Source organism: Xiphophorus couchianus, chromosome 12 (assembly GCF_001444195.1).
Source record: "Xiphophorus couchianus chromosome 12, X_couchianus-1.0, whole genome shotgun sequence".
NCBI lineage: Eukaryota > Metazoa > Chordata > Actinopteri > Cyprinodontiformes > Poeciliidae > Xiphophorus > Xiphophorus couchianus.
This window is the reverse complement of record NC_040239.1, coordinates 3,941,212-3,961,281: the sequence shown is the minus strand read 5'-3', so window position 1 is coordinate 3,961,281 and position 20,070 is coordinate 3,941,212. Positions and strand designations below refer to the sequence as shown.

At 38.7% G+C, this 20,070-nt stretch overlaps 1 protein-coding gene across 2 annotated transcripts in view; it reads left to right on the top strand.

The window, feature by feature from the left end:
- Positions 1-20,070, top strand: part of cfap299 (cilia and flagella associated protein 299) — a 75,593-nt gene that overhangs the window by 51,776 nt on the left and 3,747 nt on the right. For both annotated transcript variants that reach the window (XM_028032806.1, XM_028032805.1), the window contains exon 4: positions 5,192-5,334. In XM_028032806.1, coding sequence (XP_027888607.1) covers positions 5,192-5,334 — 143 coding nt within the window. The remainder of the gene's footprint in view (positions 1-5,191; positions 5,335-20,070) is intronic.

Below are 20,070 nucleotides of genomic sequence, written 5' to 3'. Positions count from 1 at the left end.
TCTGGATAGCGTATCCTGCAGGAAGTGTAATTTGGGTAAATCCCCACTGATGCAAGTCACCTCAGCACATATGGTTTTCACCATTGCATCTATTTCACAAGCTGGCCGTGTGAAGTCACTTCCAAGTCAAATAAGCAAAGCCCCCCCACCTCCCACTCCCAAAACCCACCCCAATCTCTCCACAGCACATGCACTCAGTCATCAGCAAATATCAAGAAAAGGGAAAGCTACCCAGAAAAAGAGTTCCCAACTGAAACCGTTTCTGTAGTACAGGCCATGTTTTCCTTACCCTAACAAATTTACACAGTTGTTAGTGATGGCCTGGGATTCCTCCTAAGGCTCAGACCACCAATAATAAACAGTGTGGCAGCTGACACCGCAAGACACCTGCACAGCTCCCTGACACTGCAGGATTGTTCCCAGGGCCTGAGGGAGCTGGTGTGGGCAGAGGTGGGCTGTGGGATGAGGAACAAGAGGAACAAGTCCACAGGAGCTGGCAGACAGGTCCGTGTCAGAGCGCAGACATGGGGGATGGGTAAAGCACAAACGGTCAGTGTTGAAACCATCTTGATTTGTTTGCCGCCAGTTTTGAGTACTTCAGTACATGATCATTCCCCAACTTACTGGAAGAAAATCATGCCGTTTTTTTATTTTATGTTTCTTTAGTGTGTGGGATTCTGGCTGGGATTCAGTGATTAAAATACACATTTCTTCGGCTCGCTGAATAATCTTTTGTGCCTCTAATCAAGTTGTTTTGGTGCCTAAATGTAAACAAGAGAGCGGAATGGAAAGTAAAAATAGAAGGGCCAACAGTAAGCCGGTTGTGAAGTAATTTGGTGAATTAAGCCTGTGGAGTTTGGGGGTTATGGTAGAAAGCTGCATGTTTCTATATGTAACCTTTGGCTGAAAGGTTAGATCAAACTCATCAACATGTCACATTATTTTTGCATCATTGACTAAAGAAAGTTAATGCAGCTAATAAAGAAAGTCAGGATGTAACATTTTTAGACTTCTTGTCATAAATGAAACAAATAATTACATTAGCCACAATCATTTTGAACAATGGAGTCCCTCAGGGAATTTACTCTTTAATTATGATGTTTTTCAAATTCAGCAAAATTCAACTCATTAGGATAACTGACAACCAAACAGTGGTGTGATATATCAATACCATTAATAAAACACTTTCTACATCTGGAGTCAAGTAATTATTGTTTTGTTGAAGATTGAAAAATTTAAAGAAAACAGAAGAGAACTGTCTGTTTCTAAAGGACAGAGATATCAAACACATCAAACCCTTTCAAAGGAGTTGAGAAAGAAAACTTTAGGACCTTGAAATGGCCTATTGAAATATTATAAACTATCCTGGAAATCATGTCTGTGCCAGTTAATCAGCTAGCTCAAATGAACAAAGAAAAAGTAATCAGTGTTGCAACTGTAAAGAAAATTTAAAAATTACAAATGTAACCATTCAGCAGCATACGTATTAGCTTTTTCCCAGTCTTTTTGAAATGTCATCAATCAGATCTAATAATAAAAGCAGGCCATATTCTCTGTCTGCATTAAACAAAAGTGGTGTTACCCAATGCTGCACAAATGTTGGGCTTAACCAAAAAAGTGGCATCAAGATGAATTTTTTAAGGTATTTGTGACACTAGTGGCCTGTATTCAATGGACTGGAAGAAGAGCAGAGAGAGAAATCAAGGACAAGTAGCAAAGCCTTTTATAATTTACTGTAGGTAATTACTGCTTTCAAACACAGGCTAACACAAACTGAGATAATTTCCCAATTCTGGGATCAATAAAGCACATCTTTTCTATTCTTAATACAGATTAGAAACTGCCATCCTTGAAGTATTTTAGATTTAGCTCTGATCCTGAGAATTGATCCTAATGCCAGAATTAGGCTTTATCAGTGCATTCCTTATTATTGAATAGCATAAGATTAATGCACTTTACAGTTCACAACAAAAATGAATAACTAAGTTAACAAATAAGCTCATCTGATGAAAAAAAAAAGACACATGATTCTATTGGGTTTGTGCATTAAGAACAGTTTAGCTGCAGAATGATCTCGCTCACTGAGAGCCCCAATGTCCTTTCAACACGTTGAATCGGCTGCACTCAACATGTTGAAAGGACGAGCACATCGGCTGAAAAAACGTCAACAAGACTCTCTGAGAAAGCAAAGGCGACAGACATTCACAGACGTTACGACAGCTGACTGTTTCTGTGTGTTTCTGCGCAACAAAAAGCGCCAGAGTTCATTACCCCGTCCCGTCCCGTGGCTTGCTAGCTTTGTTTAGGTTTCTGTTTGTGTGTACAGTCACACACACATGCCACAGGATGTCAGGTGGTCCAGCCATTGTCTTCCCACCTGTAGGACATTGTCAGAAGCACAAAGACGGGACACAGTACGTGTCAGCCCACCGTCAGCTTCTGTTTGAATCAGATTTGTAAATCCATCTCTTTCAGCCAGGAGGCTTTGAAAGATTGGTCTGTGGAGTAATTCACATCTGAGCAGAAAGAGGCAGAGGGTTATTTATCGAAGCTCAGTTAGTGTCAGCTGGGTTCAGTTTAACAGTTTGTTTCTGAACACAAACATGTTCGGCTATTTTTTGAGTCTTTATAAAAGAGCAGTGGCCGCAGGGCGTTGAAATGCTTTTGTTGTGCTGAATTGTAGATTAAAGGATTCTCCCAGTCTGCTTATTAGTTTATGTAACCTTCTACCTAAGGTCACCGGTGAAGTTTCTAAAGGACACACATGAAGAGGATTTCAAAGAGGGGCAAACAGAGTGAAACAATGAGCCAGTATCTCTACCTGGGGGCTGAGCAGCACTCAGCGTCTCGACTATTAACCAGACTGATGTTTGCCATAAAGCAGGGCCTCTCCCTCACTGCCCTGTGAGGTCACCGCACCTGTTCTTGACAATTGTTGACAGGTGACGTAAAGCCTCTGCTTGTTTTCCAGGGCGTAAAGTGGAGGTTCCCCGGCTTCCTTCAACAAGGAGCCTGGAAACTCATGGTGCTTGTTTAGCAGCAAATCGAAGTGTGATATGTTTATTCTAAGCTCTCCATATCTGAAAGAAATGCTCTACATGTAGACCGATAAAAAAGCTATTGATATGTTTATCTATAGGTGCATTTATTTCCATTGATTATATATCTACGCAAATTGGAATTGCAAAAATAAATTTGCTTCATGGAAACATGAAAGATGTGTTTTTTCCCGTGAGCTCTGCAGCCCCTTCCCTGCAGCGAGGGCCCATATCCTGACAGGCACACAAATGGGATACCGTACGCTGAGGTATCCTGCAAGGAGGTGTTACTGTAAGCCGAAAGGTTTGACTTACTCATGCTCCGAGCAAACAAGACATGTCAAACACAAAAGGAGTCAGAAAAGAAAGAAAAACATCTTTTCTTTGTGGGAACAGGCAGACAAAACAACCTCTTCACACCTGAGTCCATCTTTTGTTGGGAGTTCTTCCCGTCTGTTGTCATCAGGTGTTATCTGTACTATCAAGTCAACATAAAAAGATCAATTCATGTTCTGCTTTTACCCAGGTTGGTTTTTAACTACTTGGCTCCAGATCTCTTTGTCTGATTCCAGTGATAAAGTCATTTCTCATCCTTTTCTTCCACTGGTTGTTTAAACGCAACTTTAAAGAGGCTCTCACCGATAAGCAGCTGGAAAAAATGTTTTTATAGTGAGAATATGCTTACATTGAAGAATCCAGACCTGTTTCCCCTTCTGCACTCATTGTCTCTACATCTGATTTGTGTGTTTGGTCTGTTACCAGCACTATCTGCAAAGCTCAAGCATAATCTTGGGTCATCTTTATCTTTTATATTCCATAACATTGAAGATCTACTGCAAAACCATGAAAAGACAGAAAATGTGTTCAGCCCTAAGCTCGTTTAATTTCAATTCACTTTATTTATACATTTTCAAATTACAACAAATGTCATATTTATAATAAACAGGTCAAATACATTAATTATAGAATTAGAATTTCTCCAAATTCAGTTAAACACCAACCCATGTTATAGCAATAAGTTAATATTTTTTGATGTCTGGAAAATGAGCTGCTTCAAAAACTTCCTGATTATTAAATCACAATCAAAGGCCACCGTGCCGTTACCTAGCAACCCAAGTGGAGCTCAAGCAATCTTGGGCAGCTGGTTTTACCGCCGGATGCTCTGTGCAATGGCTGCTGGAAAAGACAAGTTGGGATTTTGAACAGATCTGAAGTCAGGCAGAACTAACCAGACCAAAATCTCATTATCCAATAATGATTTTGTACAGAAAGGGTAATAAACATATTTTGTATAACCCATAGACATCCTAACCTGTTCAAGGAAGCATAAGTCACCTTTAAGTTCAGTTCAAATCTGTTCAGTTTAACTGTGCGTTACAGCAGGTTTGTCAGAGAACAATATGGGAGTGTCATTATCTCTTTTAAATCTGCTGTTATTTTTCATTAAAATGCAGCTTTTTTGTTTGCTGTTATTTAAAAAAAACACACACACACAAAATTAGAATAGCGATTTGCCTTCCACCTAAAAACAATGCATACTCTTAAAATGCAGGTAACTAAATCTACCTAAAGAGGCCTGCAGTGTATGAATGTTGTTGAAACCTGTTAGGTAACCAGTTTGTTCAGGCTAAATTTGAATATAATAAGCTACAAAATGTACCATCTTCAACGTAATTCAAATAAAAGCAATAACCAGACAACTTGAGACGCCCATGAATAAAAAGGTCTGTTGATGTCCGGTGTTTGCACGAGAACTTTTATACCTAAACTTCACATTTCATGGCATTCAAAGAGACTTTCCTGCTCCGACTGTGGGAGTGTTGGAACGGAAATCACACTCCAGTAACTGTAAGTTAAAAGATTCGGGCCCCGAGGAATCCCACGCTCTTATCTAAGCAGGATATTCTGCAGACGGCCCACCTCTCTAAAGCTTCTCCAGGACGACATCAGTTTGAGTCATTTTTATCCTCAACATGTGTCAAAATTTAACAAGACCCTTTGTATTTTAAGATTGGTCTATTCCTGCCAGATGCCTTTCATCTGTCCAAAAAACTCGACATTTGTCCTTACTGGTCTTTCCCCAGAAAAAAAGTTTAATGGTCATGATGATTTACACAGAGGCTCTCCTTTCTTTTTTCTCTCCTCTTTTACAGTCGGTCATTTTCATAAGGGATTATAATACTCTTGGACAGGAGGTATCTGGATATATAGACTACGCCCACAGGCTCAAGACACAAGATTTTGAACCATATTTCTGTGGAAAGAAAAGGCTCATGCCAGGACCCTCAGATTTATGGTAAGTCTTATTTTATTGTAATATCTCCTTTTTAAGTTTGGTCGGATGTCGAGTATGGTCAGGGTGCGCAGGATGTACAGCAGGAGTTTGGTTTTTTTCGTTTCCTGTTTAGAAGTAATTAAAAAAAATTACTAATCAGAATTCCTTTATTGTCATTGTGCCAGAAATGTAACAAAATATAAAAGAAATGTAGGTGATCTCCGACATACTAATAAAAACAATAAAACCGTAAAAGGAGCTCCGATCCGCTGTGTCTGTGCATGCCGCCATGGAAGACATTGTTAATTAATTAAGGGAAGAAATAAAACATTTTTCTAATCACATCCAGATATTTTTTAACATTATTTTCACCCTAACCACTTTTCCACATTTTGTCGTGTTACAACCACAAATTCCAAGGCATTTTATTTTGATCTTATGCTACAGACCAACATAAATTTAGATCTAGGCTTTGACTAGGCCATTTTAACTTAATATGCTTTGATTTAAACCTTGCCATTGTAGCTGGCGTAGTTTGACTTTATTTTTATTTTCTTGTCCTACTGGAAGGGAAACGTCTGCTCCACGCTCAAGTGCTATGCAGTTTTTAGGTTGCATCCCCACAGCATGATGCTGCTAACACCATGTTCCACCATGGGGATGGTGTGTTACTTTCTACAGAACATATTTTTTGCCAAAGAGTTGAATTTTGGTCTCTTATCAAAGCACCTTCTTCTTTCTTCTGTCTGGATTTTATTTAGGGGCATCAGAGGGGCTGAATACAAATGCATGCCAATTCAGATTTTTACTTGGATGTATTTTTTTATTGCAACAATTTGATTCGCCTTTATAATTATTTGCTACCTTGTGCTGATCTATCAGTGGAATACATTGAGGTTCAGGAAAAGGGTCAAAGATCCATTCCAGAATTGTATTTCCTGTTCTTTTGACAGTTGATTTATATAAAAACATTTTCTGCACCTGACGTTTTACAAAAGCATTTTATTATTCTGCTTCTTCAGTGAGAAAAGATAACTATACTTTCTAAAACCGTTTGAGTTGGAAGGCTGTTTTTGTTAGCTAGCGCTGGATGAGGTTTCAGCAGCACGAGGCTCCATCAGCTGCTGCTAATTAACTCCACTTCTGTATCTGTATATCTGTGAGACTCTGAGCACAGGGTTGCACGGCATCCAGAGCCAGTTGCACAGTTTCAGCACAATCCACAGATGAACTTCTGAACTCACAGGTGTAAGCTAAAATCCTCTCCGTATCCCTCGCTCAGACATTTTTATATCTTTATAATTCTCGTTCTATCATCGGCCCTGTGCACACAGAGGGCTGTCAGCAAATCACCGCAGCCAAAACCATTCCCACATTCCTCATACTCGTGCACAGTAACATGTTACCAACATGTCAGATATGTGAGAGAAATCCCAAAAGGACAAACACAACTGGCCAAAGGTGGGAATGACTGTTAATAGATGATTTAGTTAGGAGTTCAGCCAAGTGGCAGACAACCCGTATAACCCCACTGACAGACGGGATAACAGCCTAAATGGTTCAAATGAAGGCACATTTAGAATTTAACCTTCAGAGAAGCTCCATTACAAAAAGTATCTTGCGACACTCAATTACACACAAGTTGTTTGCTCAATACTAAACAGAAAAAACTGAAAATTGAGAAACTACTGTGCACACTCACAGCTAAACATTTTAGAGAAATGTTTAGAGAAATTCCCTTAATGGAAGCATGCCAGTTTTGAAAAAAGTCACATGATCAACAAGCAGATGTTGCCACTGGTGCAAACCACAAAGAAGAAGACAATGATCAACGTTATAATTTTTACTGAGTTATCGCAAGAACAAACTTATTCTCGTGTGATTTTAGTCGCATTTCTCATTTCATGAAAACATCAAAATTGCAAAATTGTGTTTTTTGGACATCAACAAAATATTGAAAAAGTTTTGCACACATTTGTAATGGAAACACGTCGACTGTCAACAACTGCAGCCCTTCTCAGATTGTTTGGTGCTGATCTCATTTAGGCCAGTTGACACTTATTGAGATCATGTTTATGTTTACGCAGCTAGCAGATGCTTTTAGCAACTTCCAAATTAATTAAGACAAAGCAATGCAGCTCATGTCTTTTTGATCAAACCAGAACAGCTCTATCTGACCTCATATCTTGCAACAAGAAGGTTCTGGTTCAAATTCCAGCTTGGGGTCTTTCTGTATGCGTGGTTTCTCTCTGGGTACTCCAGCTTCCTCCCACAGTCCAAAAAAATGACTGTGGGAGTGTGTGCACCCATGGTTGTTTGTCCTGTGATGTATGGTTAATAGTTCCTTTTAAAATTTAGAACAAAATAACTGAAAGTGCGCAAACACAACATGGTGAAAGGGTAAAATGAACGGCATTGATCTGAATCCTGACTTGATAAACAGATCTCAGAAACAGTGATGTTGCAGCAGCCGTCACGCCGTCCCAACTTCACTTCCTGTGCTAGAAATCCCACCAGTGCCGCCGTTTCGAAGGTTTCTTACACATATATAACGTTCAAATGCCAACAGTGTTGCCACCTACTGGTAGATACTAGATATTTCAGCATTTGTCCACATTTGAACAGTTACAGATAAAAATATTTAATATTACATCCATATATATTCAAAATAAAATAGTGAAAGTCAGTATTATAATGGATACAGTTGTGGATCAAGTTGCTAACACATTGTGTATGAGGGCATCAGAAGTCAGAAGTTCAGTATTTTGGCTGCAGAAAAGTTTCTGTTCTGTAAATATTAACAGAAAGATTCTGTTTACTGTTGATAAAAAAAAGCAATTTATTCTCTCATTTCATCGCCACTTTCAGATTCTCAGGTCATTTTGTTTGAAAGCTGCCAGAGGTGATGTCATTTTGCAACAGCTTCTAGACCGAACCGGTCCAAAATCCTCCAGCTGAAAGCGAATCACTCAGAACTCATTTTATTGCAACATCAATTACTTTCAACAGCTTAATGATCAACTAAACAGAATGCATTAATGAAAGAAACAAAGTATTTCAGATGAAAGAAGATCTGCAAGTGAAAAAAAGTCCTACTTTGCTTGGGTTGATTGTTTTGTTTTGTTATCTGTGGAGATGGACACCAACTCCCCATCCAAGTTTGCAAGGATGGAAATGTTTTTTTCATTCCATTAGTCGACCTTTCTTCAAAAACACTGAGTTGAGACAAGTTCACCGAATGGATTAATATGTCAGTCTTCTTTTGCGTACAAGTTCTTGGGTGTTTTTGGCTTCATTTATGTTAAAACAAAAATTTGTGATATCTTGTCCCTCAAGGGAATTCTGGATCATGGTCTGAAGAAACAAAAATCATAAAGAAAAATACTAACATCTTCATAAAATGTTAGATAATGTTATCATTCCATGCATGCAGATTGCTCCATCCTGGCTGCACAAAGGAGCGTTATCGCAGGTCCTTCCTCACAGCAGCAGTAACATTTTATAACAGTTACTCATATGTTTGCATCCCTGCTGTTTTCCAGTTTGTCCATTTCTTGTAAATAGTATGTTGATTTTTATGCAGATATGCATTCAGTTTGCACATTTTTTAACTGATCCTACTCTGTTGCCCATTTCTTTGAATCTGAGCATATTATTTGTAATAACAATGGCATTTTCTTCTTCTGTTGTAAATTTAGCCTCACAGTCTCTTTTTTGCTTTTATATTTACGTGAATATACCTGCTCATGGTACAGCTGAATTTCCCTACAGAGTGAGAATAAATTATATTTCTATTGTATTCAGGGATGCAGCTTTCTGAGGTTTACTTTCTCACCTCCAGGGGTGTTCAATGTCAAATATGAAAAATGTCTACTCAGAATGAGTTGACCATTGGATTTAGTCAGTGGTTTATTTTGTAAACTTTGGAGCCTTTATTAAGTCGCTGCTTTGTGGATAAAGTTTTACGCCCCTACTGAAAGATAAAAAATAGGGTGATGGACTGTTTTATTTATCAGTTTCTCACCTTGTGTTCATCCCAAACACCCATCTTGTGGCCCTGAACTCTTCTTCCTCCCTAACAACCCGAAGGTGTGAGTCATTGGACGAGTATGCCTGGAGGTACAACCTACTCCCTAATGATGCTTTTATGAGGCTTCCCCCCTCAGCGGGTCTCCCTTCCTTCCCATTGGCGTGACATATGCCTTCACACTCCGCCTCGGTTTTCAGCTTTTAAAACCCAACTTGATCAGATTTACACATCGCTCTCTTCGTCTTTATTTTTTAACTTCTCGTAGCTCATGTGTCATTCTCCGCTATCTGTTCTTCTTTCTCTCCTCCTCCACCCGTCTCAGCCTCCCCCCGTGACTTTTTTGGTCTCTGTCGGGAACAATAACACACAGTGTGGTTGCCGCTAAGAGGGAGCAGATGCTGGAGCTGCTGCCCACTCGGTGCACTAAACCTCCCACCGCAGGACTCTGAATCCCGTCCCTCCAACTCCTCCTCCTCCTCCACAGCCACAAAGAACACAGAGCAGTGACACCAGCGCCAGCTCCTGCCTACACATCCCACTTCCATCAAGAAAGGGTGGATAGGTTCATGTCTCAATTCTACTTCCTCTTTCGACATTAAAAGTTCTATCTAATCTTTTAAAAATCTTTTCTTTTTTTTTGTTGCCTCAACTCCATAATATATGACGGATTGTCACCAGTAGTTCCAGTTCTGGATCTATAATACACAGATATTAACATCTATGGAAAAAACATAATTTTTCCTCAATGTTTGATATTAAATCAGACTAAACCTTTTCTGTTTTGTGTCATTTAGAATTAACATTTTTTTCTATTTCCCGAATGGCAGAATAATATGAGTTTATCTTTAAATTTAAAAGGTAAAGAGATGTCCCTTCAAACATGTTGGGAAAGACCAGATGATGATGTCATCACTTTGTAAGCATCTGATAGGTTAACTGACAAAATTTAAGCTCAACTGTAGGTCCATGGGACAGATGTGCGGTACGGTTAGGGTGGAGCTACTAGCTTTGCACAGCACAGTTCCCTGATTGGGGACAGAAAATGTCATCGCTCGTCACTGATAAGCAGGAGACAAATTGTTGCTACTTGTTTGTCGTCGCACTAGCATGACACGACGTTAAGCGCTTGGATTAAACTAGCTGGTGGTGGAAATGCTCTCCTGAATAAGACTATAAAATACAGAGTGTCTGCACATCCTTAAAAACATGTAAATTCATGTATCTAAAATTAAGGCCTTAAAATGTCTTAAATCCATTAGAAGAATTAAAAGATTACCTTAAATATATTAATCACAGGCCGTCAATTTTGTTGTGGCTAAACTAATTTAGTATTTTCTTGTTTTTCTTTGGACTTTTCTGACATTCAAACTTTTAAGTCACATAGACATTTTTGTTGATTTCTGTGACCTAGCTAGCTTTTTGCATCTATCATGGCTAAGTGCAAATTTGCAGTTTGCAGGATGACGTTCATCTTTGCCACTGGTTCACTTCTGTTGCCAACCCATGCAATGCAACATTGATTGTGTACAATGTAAAAATATGCAATTTTCTTTTGTACATTTCTGTTGATATACCGGTCTTAAGTTTATTTCATAATGGTCTTAAGTATGTCTTAAAAAGTCTAAAATTTGAGTTGATGAAACCTGCAGAAAATAGCATGCTGCACTGCAGCGGCGCATGCCGTACCGCTCAGTGGAAACAAAGCATAACCAAACTCTCCAAGCTCATAGTGTTCCTTAAACAAGTCAAACCTTTTTGACCATATCCTGCTTGAAGTGTTCACTATCATTAGGGCAAACCATGCCCATGTTTGTTATAGCAACAAACTCTGTTTTTTGTTGGTTCAAACGTTTTCTTGGCTGGTGCTAACCTGATCAGTTAAATACTAACTGATCAGAATTGGGTTGCCAAAGTAACAAATCAACAACAGAAACCCAGACATCCCTCTCCCCATCGACACACTCCTGATCATTATAGGGAAGCCAAAGTGTTTTTAAGTTAAAATGTCTTGCTGTACTGACAGATTATTTCACTTTTTTTGGTGTGAAAATGTTAGTATGCTGGAAATAAGAAAACTGTCTTAAAAGTAACTTTTCAGCAAGCTATAGGAACTCATTTTTAGTCAATAATTCCTTAATTTTGAAATAAAAAGTTTTAGTACCACTGGGACATTATTTCCACTAGTACTAGAACGTTTTCATCAATATAAAGGAATTAATGCCTTAAAGCAAGCTCTTATGTCTTTCTGAAAAGTTACTTGTTAGCTAGTTTTGTCTTATTTCATATCTGTGCTTAAAAGTTGACCAGAAATGCGTGGTAAGATGGGGTGTTTTTGCAGTGTGAGGTCCTGAACCATGTCTAATTAACTGCCAGATCTCCAGCTCTGTGCTTCCTGCCACTCCAGATGTGCCTATAGCATCTCTGATGTCTAATGTTCACCAGCAAAGTGACCATCTGTTTATGCACTGCCTGCTCCCCTCCTCCGGCTCTTCATCTTTCCCTCTCTTTGGTCCCAGTGTTTAGTCAACCCTTGCCTTATCGTTATTATTTCGACAAATGTTTCCGATTTAGCCAACTTATTGAAAAGCTGTTATGTATAATTAAGTTCTGAACGCGCTGCCAACATTGTGCGCTTTTGACAACAGACAGAGCCGCTGCATGTGAAGGCTCAGCTCGCTCATGCCTGTTCTGGAGCCAAACCCACGTTGCCTCCACGCTCTGCCTCTGCAGTGCACCTGTGCGTCTGGCTTCATTTTCCGCTATGAAAATATTTGCTCTGCTGTCCCGTTTTATTAAGTTTTAATACAAAAGAGAAGCTGTTCCAGCTCCAGTTGTGATCTGGCGAGCCCGGTTATCGTGTCCGAGCTTTAACGTGCGGGGCGTTTTTTTGTTTTATCACGGTACAGATCGCCAACTCCATAAATATTTGCTAGTAAGCCGGAACGCATGTCATCTCTGTTGGCCTTCACACATGGCACGCACGTTCTTCACAGTCTGGGTCCTCGGGGTTAAATCATGTTGTACTGTTTGTTCTCAGAGCTGATATGTTTGGATAGATTTATGCCACGTTCCCCAGCATCAAGGCTTTTCTGTTTGTCCTGTTTGTATAATTTGGTCCCGATATCAGAAATTGTTATTTAATAGAAAAGCTTGTAAAATGTCAAGGACTGTTATTAATGCATCTTTCCATCAAAGTGTAAACATACATATCCAGACATGATATGTCTCGAAGCCTTGTCATCTGTGTATTTCAAGGCAAACAGCTTTTGACCTTTAACCTCTCTCAGTCAGAGCACCATTAGCCTCCAGAGGGATAGTCGCTACCACCCAGCTATCTCTCTACTCTCTGTAACACGTCTGTCCTCAGTGTGTGAACGTAACGCTAATGGATGTCATGAAGGCAACAGTCGAGTTGTTTCTATTCAGAGCCAAACGACAGAAAAAATCAACTCCAGAGACAAATCTCAGTATGACGAAACATGAATCCGACTATGTTATTCTGTGGTTGGAAGCAGCTGTGTATATTTTAGATATTCTAAATATATATGCAGTTTAAACCAGATATTTACAAAAACTTCATAAAAAGACATGTAACCCTTTTCCCCTCACTGCCTGACATTAAATCAAACTAAATGTTTCCGGTTTTATGTCAGTCAGGATTGTCAAAATGATTCCCGTTTGCTAAATTTAAAGACTCAGAAGTTTACATACTGTGAATGTGTCTTAGCGCGACACCTCAAACACAGCACTTCCTTTTAAAGGTTTTTTCGACTCAAGTGGCCTTCATTAGAAAGTGCTAAGAAGGTAATTAGAGAGGAAAGACATGCACCAAAGGTCACCAGGCTGGGATTCGAACCTGCGACGGCAGACTAAGGCCTCTTTATGTGGGTTGTGCTTAACTCCTGCGCCACCACAGCACACCCAACACAACCCTTTTTTGTGTTAAATCACGAGAAGTCCAAAAGAAATCAGGCAACATCTCAGAAACATTTATGCGTCTGGTTCATCTTTGGGCCCTATTCAAGATGGCTGAAGGTTCTGTGTTTATCTGCACAGACAGGATGAAAATATCTAGCCATCAAGAAGGAGACGGGCTGGACAATATGGCTGAAAAACCTATCACAATATAAGGATTTTATATCAGTTTCTTCATAATTATTGATTAGGGATTTTTTGGTTTTGGATATCTGAAATACTGGTGAAGTGACATTTCCTGTTTTAGCTGTTCTAGAGCTCATTTCTTCCTTTCACTCAACTCAATTTCATATTTAAGCAGTTCAAATTCAATTCAAAAATACTTTATTGATCCCAAAGGGAAATTAAATTATGTTATGTTAAAAACTTAGCTTAGCTCACCGTGAAAGGTGGAGCAGCTATATCTCAGTGAAATTATTGAACATTGTATTTGGACATATCATCTATAAATATTGATCATGTGCATATCGCGATTATAAATTGTTGTTGATTTGTTGCCCAGCCCTGGGTTTCACACCCAAGAGATGAACCTCAGAACCGCTAGCGCTAGAGAAGCTAAACAAGTACAATATCGTCATGGTGGGACAGAGCACTCAGAGTGGAAGAAATATAACAATATTGTAAGTTAGATTACAATTTGCAAATGCACTAAATCTTGGAGACATATCCAAGAGCTGCATACGACACCTGAGAATATCATTCAATGTTTTAGGCCAAAATCCACAAAATATACAGGTCCAAAAATAATAAATATGTCAGTCTTCAATTCTAACTGAACCTTAATGTCCAGGTGCTTTTGTTTTAGGTGTATTTTCCTTTGCTTATTCTTTTATTACACTACATTCAATTCAAGCATTATCCCCCAACCATTCCCTAGATTTATTGGGGTTTTCTTCTGTCTTAAATTTAATTCAAGGCGGCATAAAAAAAAGGTCTTAAAAAGTCTTACATTTTAAGACTTTTTATTCTTAAACATTTACTTCAGAAATAAACATTGTACAGCGGAAACCAAGATGGCGTTTACTCTGATGAAATATACGATCCACTGCTCATAATCCAGCTCCTATTGACGTTCCTCTGGAAAATGAGCACCTGGAGATAACAATAGAGCTGAGCATGGTAACTATGGAAAGTGAAAGAGTAGAGCGCACATGTCACACAGTCAAGGTAAATGCATCGGGAAGCAGGAACCCATGCTGTGAAAACCGTCACAGTTTCCACCAAATCCAGGTTCTCAGACTTTTACTGGTCCATGTGTCTGGGTGTGGTGCCATCCAGCTGCTCGAGCTTTCTTCGTCACCGACTGGGAAGCTAGCTGCCTTTGCGACCATTCACATAGTACAGTAGGGGAAGTGGGTCCAATAAAACATGTCCAAATAGGAGAGCAACAAAGTCTTTTTTTTTTCTTTTTTATGTTCAGCCGTAAGAGATCTCACATCTTAAAAATATCTTACATCTCACTCTTGCAAATGTAGGCGGGTCACCGTGGAATAAAAGTGGCTTACCAAAAAAATTTTAATTGTCGCATGGTATTCCTGTAGAAATAGCCCCCGCAGCCCTGTCAGAGCTAATCTAGGAAGAGAAGAAGGATGTATATGTCTGAAAGTAAAGGTTCCGACGACATAATTTTCATCTGAGTTTTAAGGGGAAAAAAACAGATTGACTTGTGTTTCAGAAGTGGGACAGCAGCAGTCTATTCTGACCACGCTTTACCCAGATCTGTTGGCATCTGGGCCAGAATACCAGGCCTCCGGTCTTGTCAAACCTTATAATTTTATGCATCAGTGTATTTCCTTGCATGGCTGCGACTGTTTGGGAGCAGACAGGGAATGTTTCCTGGAGAGGAAACTGATGGCTGGCAGGAAGTGCTGACCGATAACTGAAGCACCAGAATCTATTTGGTGCCACATTTTCTGGACTCTGAAGCGTAAAGGTAAAGGAAGCTGACCCTTTGGTGCTTCTTGGACCCACTTTGATTGGATTTAGTGAATTATGTGTTGGCCTTTAAATAGAAAGGAGGATATCCTCTTTGTTGTGAGAAATTATTTTTACTTTCGGTGCCTAAAGTTCGAACTGAACATGGAAAGAAAACTTTCAGTTTTCTGCTCCATCTTCTTGGAATCAGTTGCAGAAATACATAAACGTGAAGGATCTATTGTCACTAAATGCTTCTAAGGCTGTTCTTACTGATTTTGAGAATGAATCATCTGTGTGTAAATGTTTCCACAGAGGAATCCTTTAATTGATTTATCACAGTGTTAACGTTTTCTGTTTTTGCTGTGAATGTTCTGTAATCTCTGCGCCGCTGCCGGTCTTGGCCAGGATTCTTTCGCAAGAGATTTTGAATCTCAATGGGGGATTTTTCTGGGTGAAATAAATGTTAAATAAAAATAAAGTGGATCTATGACAAAATAAAATACAAAACACTAAACCCATTTAAGATAGTTTCCATTCAACACCAAAAATCTGTGTATTTTCTCCAGTCACAGTACCAAACCTTTCAGAGCAGAATACCTTCTATCACCGCAACAAGTTAAAGGACCAAAACAAAATGGACTTATGTGGCTAGACAATATACAGTTTTGTTCCAGTTTAGTAATATCCAATACAACACAAAATGTAGAGTAAAGTTTGACTGTTTTAATTATTTGTGATGATCTGCTCATTAGAAGACTTTCAAATATTTTCTGGTTGTAATTAAGTAGTGATGGGCCACATGAAGCCAGGCTTAAAAAGGGGGCGTGTCAATGAAGCCCCGCTTCCATGCTTGTGTCGTCTTGCTGAAAACCACGTGACTGGCAACAAACGAGGCCTTGCATTGCATGGGTCACGCGACTGCTTCATTTTGCGTGCCGGTTTTCAAAATAAAAGCGTGATGAGCCTCATGGGTTATTGTATTTGATCGCATCAGAGGAGTATTTGTCTTCAGCAGTGGCCGAAATAAAAGGAACCTTTTATAGTTCATGTGTATGAATGATTTTGAAAATGAAGCGTCATTGCTTCATGAGGCTTCATTTGGCCATCACTAATTTTAACTAAATAAGAACCTTAAAGATCAACGTAGATGTTTTTTTTTCTTTAAGAAGAACAGTGTTTAGGTCTCCTTAATACAATGCGGTAGGCTTTGGTTCTGAACACAAAGAACTTCATATCAAACTGAGTGCAGGGAGCCCAACCGAATTATGACCAATGCAAACCAGCAACATGAGAAACACATGACTTATATAGTGAGGAAGAAACGACTAAATGGATGCAGGTGTGATAATTACAAATCAAGACCAGGTTGGGCAGAAGGTCAGGAGTGCGAGACTGAGTCTGCAAAATAAAAACCATAACGTGGCAGCGACAATAGAAAATGAAAGCCGTTTAAACTCAAACAGAGCACAACTGAAGCCGACATCAAACCAAAAAATAAAAACAGCAAATTAAACCAAATCTACAGACAGTGGAAGTATTCCAGACTCGCATAAATGAAAACGTCCTGCCTGGAGACCAGAACTGAGCTCAGACCTGACCCATTTTCAGAGCTAATTCAGCAGACCGCTTTGCAAAATATTTATTTACATTTCCTAAAATTGCTTAGTGTGAGGTAGGCAGGTTTTGGAAAGCCGCAGGAGTATGTAATGTATTCCTTGGACCAAATCTGTTCTTGTAATTTGTAGCTATGAAGTTGCATATTTTTCTTGGAGAAAACCTTTTTTATGTCTCAGATGCAGATAAGTATTTATGGACAGCTTTTAATGTGTCACAGCAAATTTTACTTTTTAAATAAACACCACTACAGAAGACCAAAGAGAGTTTCTGAAATTTAAACCAAGTCACTTAGAGTTTTTTGGGGTTTTTTTTTTACATCATATAGGGTTTTTTTTTTTATATACATATATTTCCTAGTACTGAAGTGCTAAGGGTAACATCAGAATAATGCTTGGTACCAGAACCCCAACATCGTCATGAAAACTGGAAAAATCCCAGTTTATAATCTTCACTTATGACATCTGACCTGCAGAGTTTTCCAGTAACAACATAAAGTCAGGTTGCTGTTTTTTAAGGGTTTTCCTCCATAGTTACTTCAATTCAAATTCCAAAATACAACTACAATACTACAACTGAGTTTAGAAACGCTTTAACTTAAACTCATCTACTGTAGTTTTTCATTGCAGCATTTCTCTAAATCATCCTGTGAAAATAAATAACATGAAATCTAATGTTTGTTCATAAAATATAACATCTGGATTCTAAGAAATCAGGATTTAAGATCTTTTTTATACTTAAGTTAAAGGGAAGGATTCAGGTTTTTACAATTTATCCTGTTGGAATGTTTTAACATGCACAAAATATATAACGTTTCAGAGCAGAGAACAGAAATGCAAATATAAATATTTTGATGCATTTGTTTATTCTAAATCAGTATAATAAATTCTAACCAGGAGCTTTTAACTTCAGCCTGACCTTCTTTAACATTAATTAACTTTTCTTTTTTTTAAAAACAAAGTTAAAATAATTTTCAAGACTCGTGTCTTTAGGTTTCTCATTACCTGTAAAGAGGAATGGAGTCCAGGCTCACAGAGAGAACAACGCAGAGTTCAAAACCTGCTATAATGAGATGCTTTCACTTCCAAACCTGAATCATATTTCATGTCAACAAAGACGGAAGATCTGCCAATTCCACGGCTGAAGAATGAGAAGCTGAGGTTGTTTCTCAACAAAAGAACAAAAACAAACCGTTCGGTCTGAAATCATCAAAAGCATTCAGGACATTTTACATCTCTGTCAAATAGAGAAAAACAGATGTATTAATATTCTTGTCCCTTTAGAAACATCATTTCTCCTCCTGAGGAGCTAGAAGCTGAGCGAGTTGAATCGGATGCTGTGAATTAATCAGTCATTTATTCTGGAATTGAAGCCATTCTTTGGTTTCACTTGCTGATTAGTCACAGCTTCAGCCTGGATTTGGTGCCCTGCACATGGGAGTGGAAACAGCTTTTTAACCTCTCGACCTCTGATAAAGAATATCTGACTGACGGCTGTTTTCCTTCATTTTAATCAGCTCATGAATGCTCCCTCACAGAGATTACTGCTCTGTGTTTTATGCTCTTCTTCTGGGTTCATCCATCGTTTCTTTCTGATAAATCCAAAAGAGTTGTGCAAAATATATTATTTGCAGTGGGATCTTTTTAAATTTTTTTATTCAAATTGGCAGATTTCTCGTCACAAAATCCTATTTCTATTGATACCGATGCATCTTAAAACTCTAAAGCAGAGCTACAGTACGTTACAATAGAACGATATGTTCTGTCTCGGTATGATTCTCTTAAAATTAAATTCATGGTTATGTTTTTTGGAATGCACTGCTGTTCAAAGGTCATGTCTTTAGATCTAACTGCACTGGAGCCAGACTTTTTCTTAAATCAGAACAAATGCACCAAACAGAAATGCTTAGACATTTTTGATCTTGAGTTTTGTAAAGTTCTGACCTACACATACAGATTGACTGTAAACAATAAACAACAACAAAATACTTTACGTTCTTTATTCCAGATAAATAACAAATTTAACTGTAAATTTAACAATAAAAAAATTAATTAAAGCACTCATTTTTCTCGGTAATCCCAGTGCTATGTCCCACTGCCTAACTGAAAAATGACAAACTTGTCCACACAGCAAAATTCAAAACATTCACCACATCAAAAGATGTTGTTTTGTACTCCACAACATCAATAAAATTGTTTTATTAAGCTTCCTTGAGCAGGTTAGGTTAGTTCATAACATTTTTGCACAAAATCAGATAGTGAGATTTTAGTCTGTCAGTTCAGAATGAGCCGTTTTAGGGTGTCTTATCTCTTTAAATCCAAATAATTTGCTGCTGGCCACGCCCCTTAACGCAACGTTTACATTCATATGTGAAAATGGCTGCAAACAGATGCACAATTATACAACCGTACATCTTTGAAAAGCAGGAGTGGAGTCTCCTGCACAACCAAGAATGTAGCAAGTGGCTTCTGGATGTTAAGTTAACAACAAAGCACTTGTCTTTTCCAGCAGTCATTGCACAGCGCATGCAGCGGAAAAACCAGCTGACCAATTATGCTGGGAGTCAGCTTGAGTTGCTAGGTAACGGTGCAGTGGGACTCAGTAATCAGGAAGTTTTTGAGCCAATATTCCAGACACCAAAAACTTTAACTTATTGCCAAATAAGTCTGGGTGAGATTTTTAAGAGCTTGGGTTGTTTTTAGAAGCATTTTATTACTAAATGGAAGTACAAAAACATGAAAATATTAATTTTGTATAATAGGTCGTTTTTTTAGTATCCACTATGCAATTCCCTACACTGTCATAGTCAGTGGCGCCGGATTCATTTTTGAGGTGGGGGGTCCATGGGGTGTTTCGTCACCTCTGTTATGCACTTTGAATGTCATGCAGAACATGCAGAAGGCAGCTTTACACAGAGCATTTAGATTTCAGAATGGACTTTATTCCATTTTCAAAACTGGAGTCTGGAAAAATGTAAAAGACGGATAAATGCCTGCAGCCGACCTAAGAACAGCTGAATATTAAAACACCATGTTTGTATGAAGGTTTTGTCATCATTACATCATTGGTGTGAACGCACCAGTAGCGGGTGAAACAGTTGTCCAACCGGGTGACCCGTCAGCTCTTCAGTTCGCCAAACCACACACACACACGCCCCCACGCACGCCCACACACAAAAAAGCTCATAAACCGGAAAGATGAAAAATATATATATATAAAAT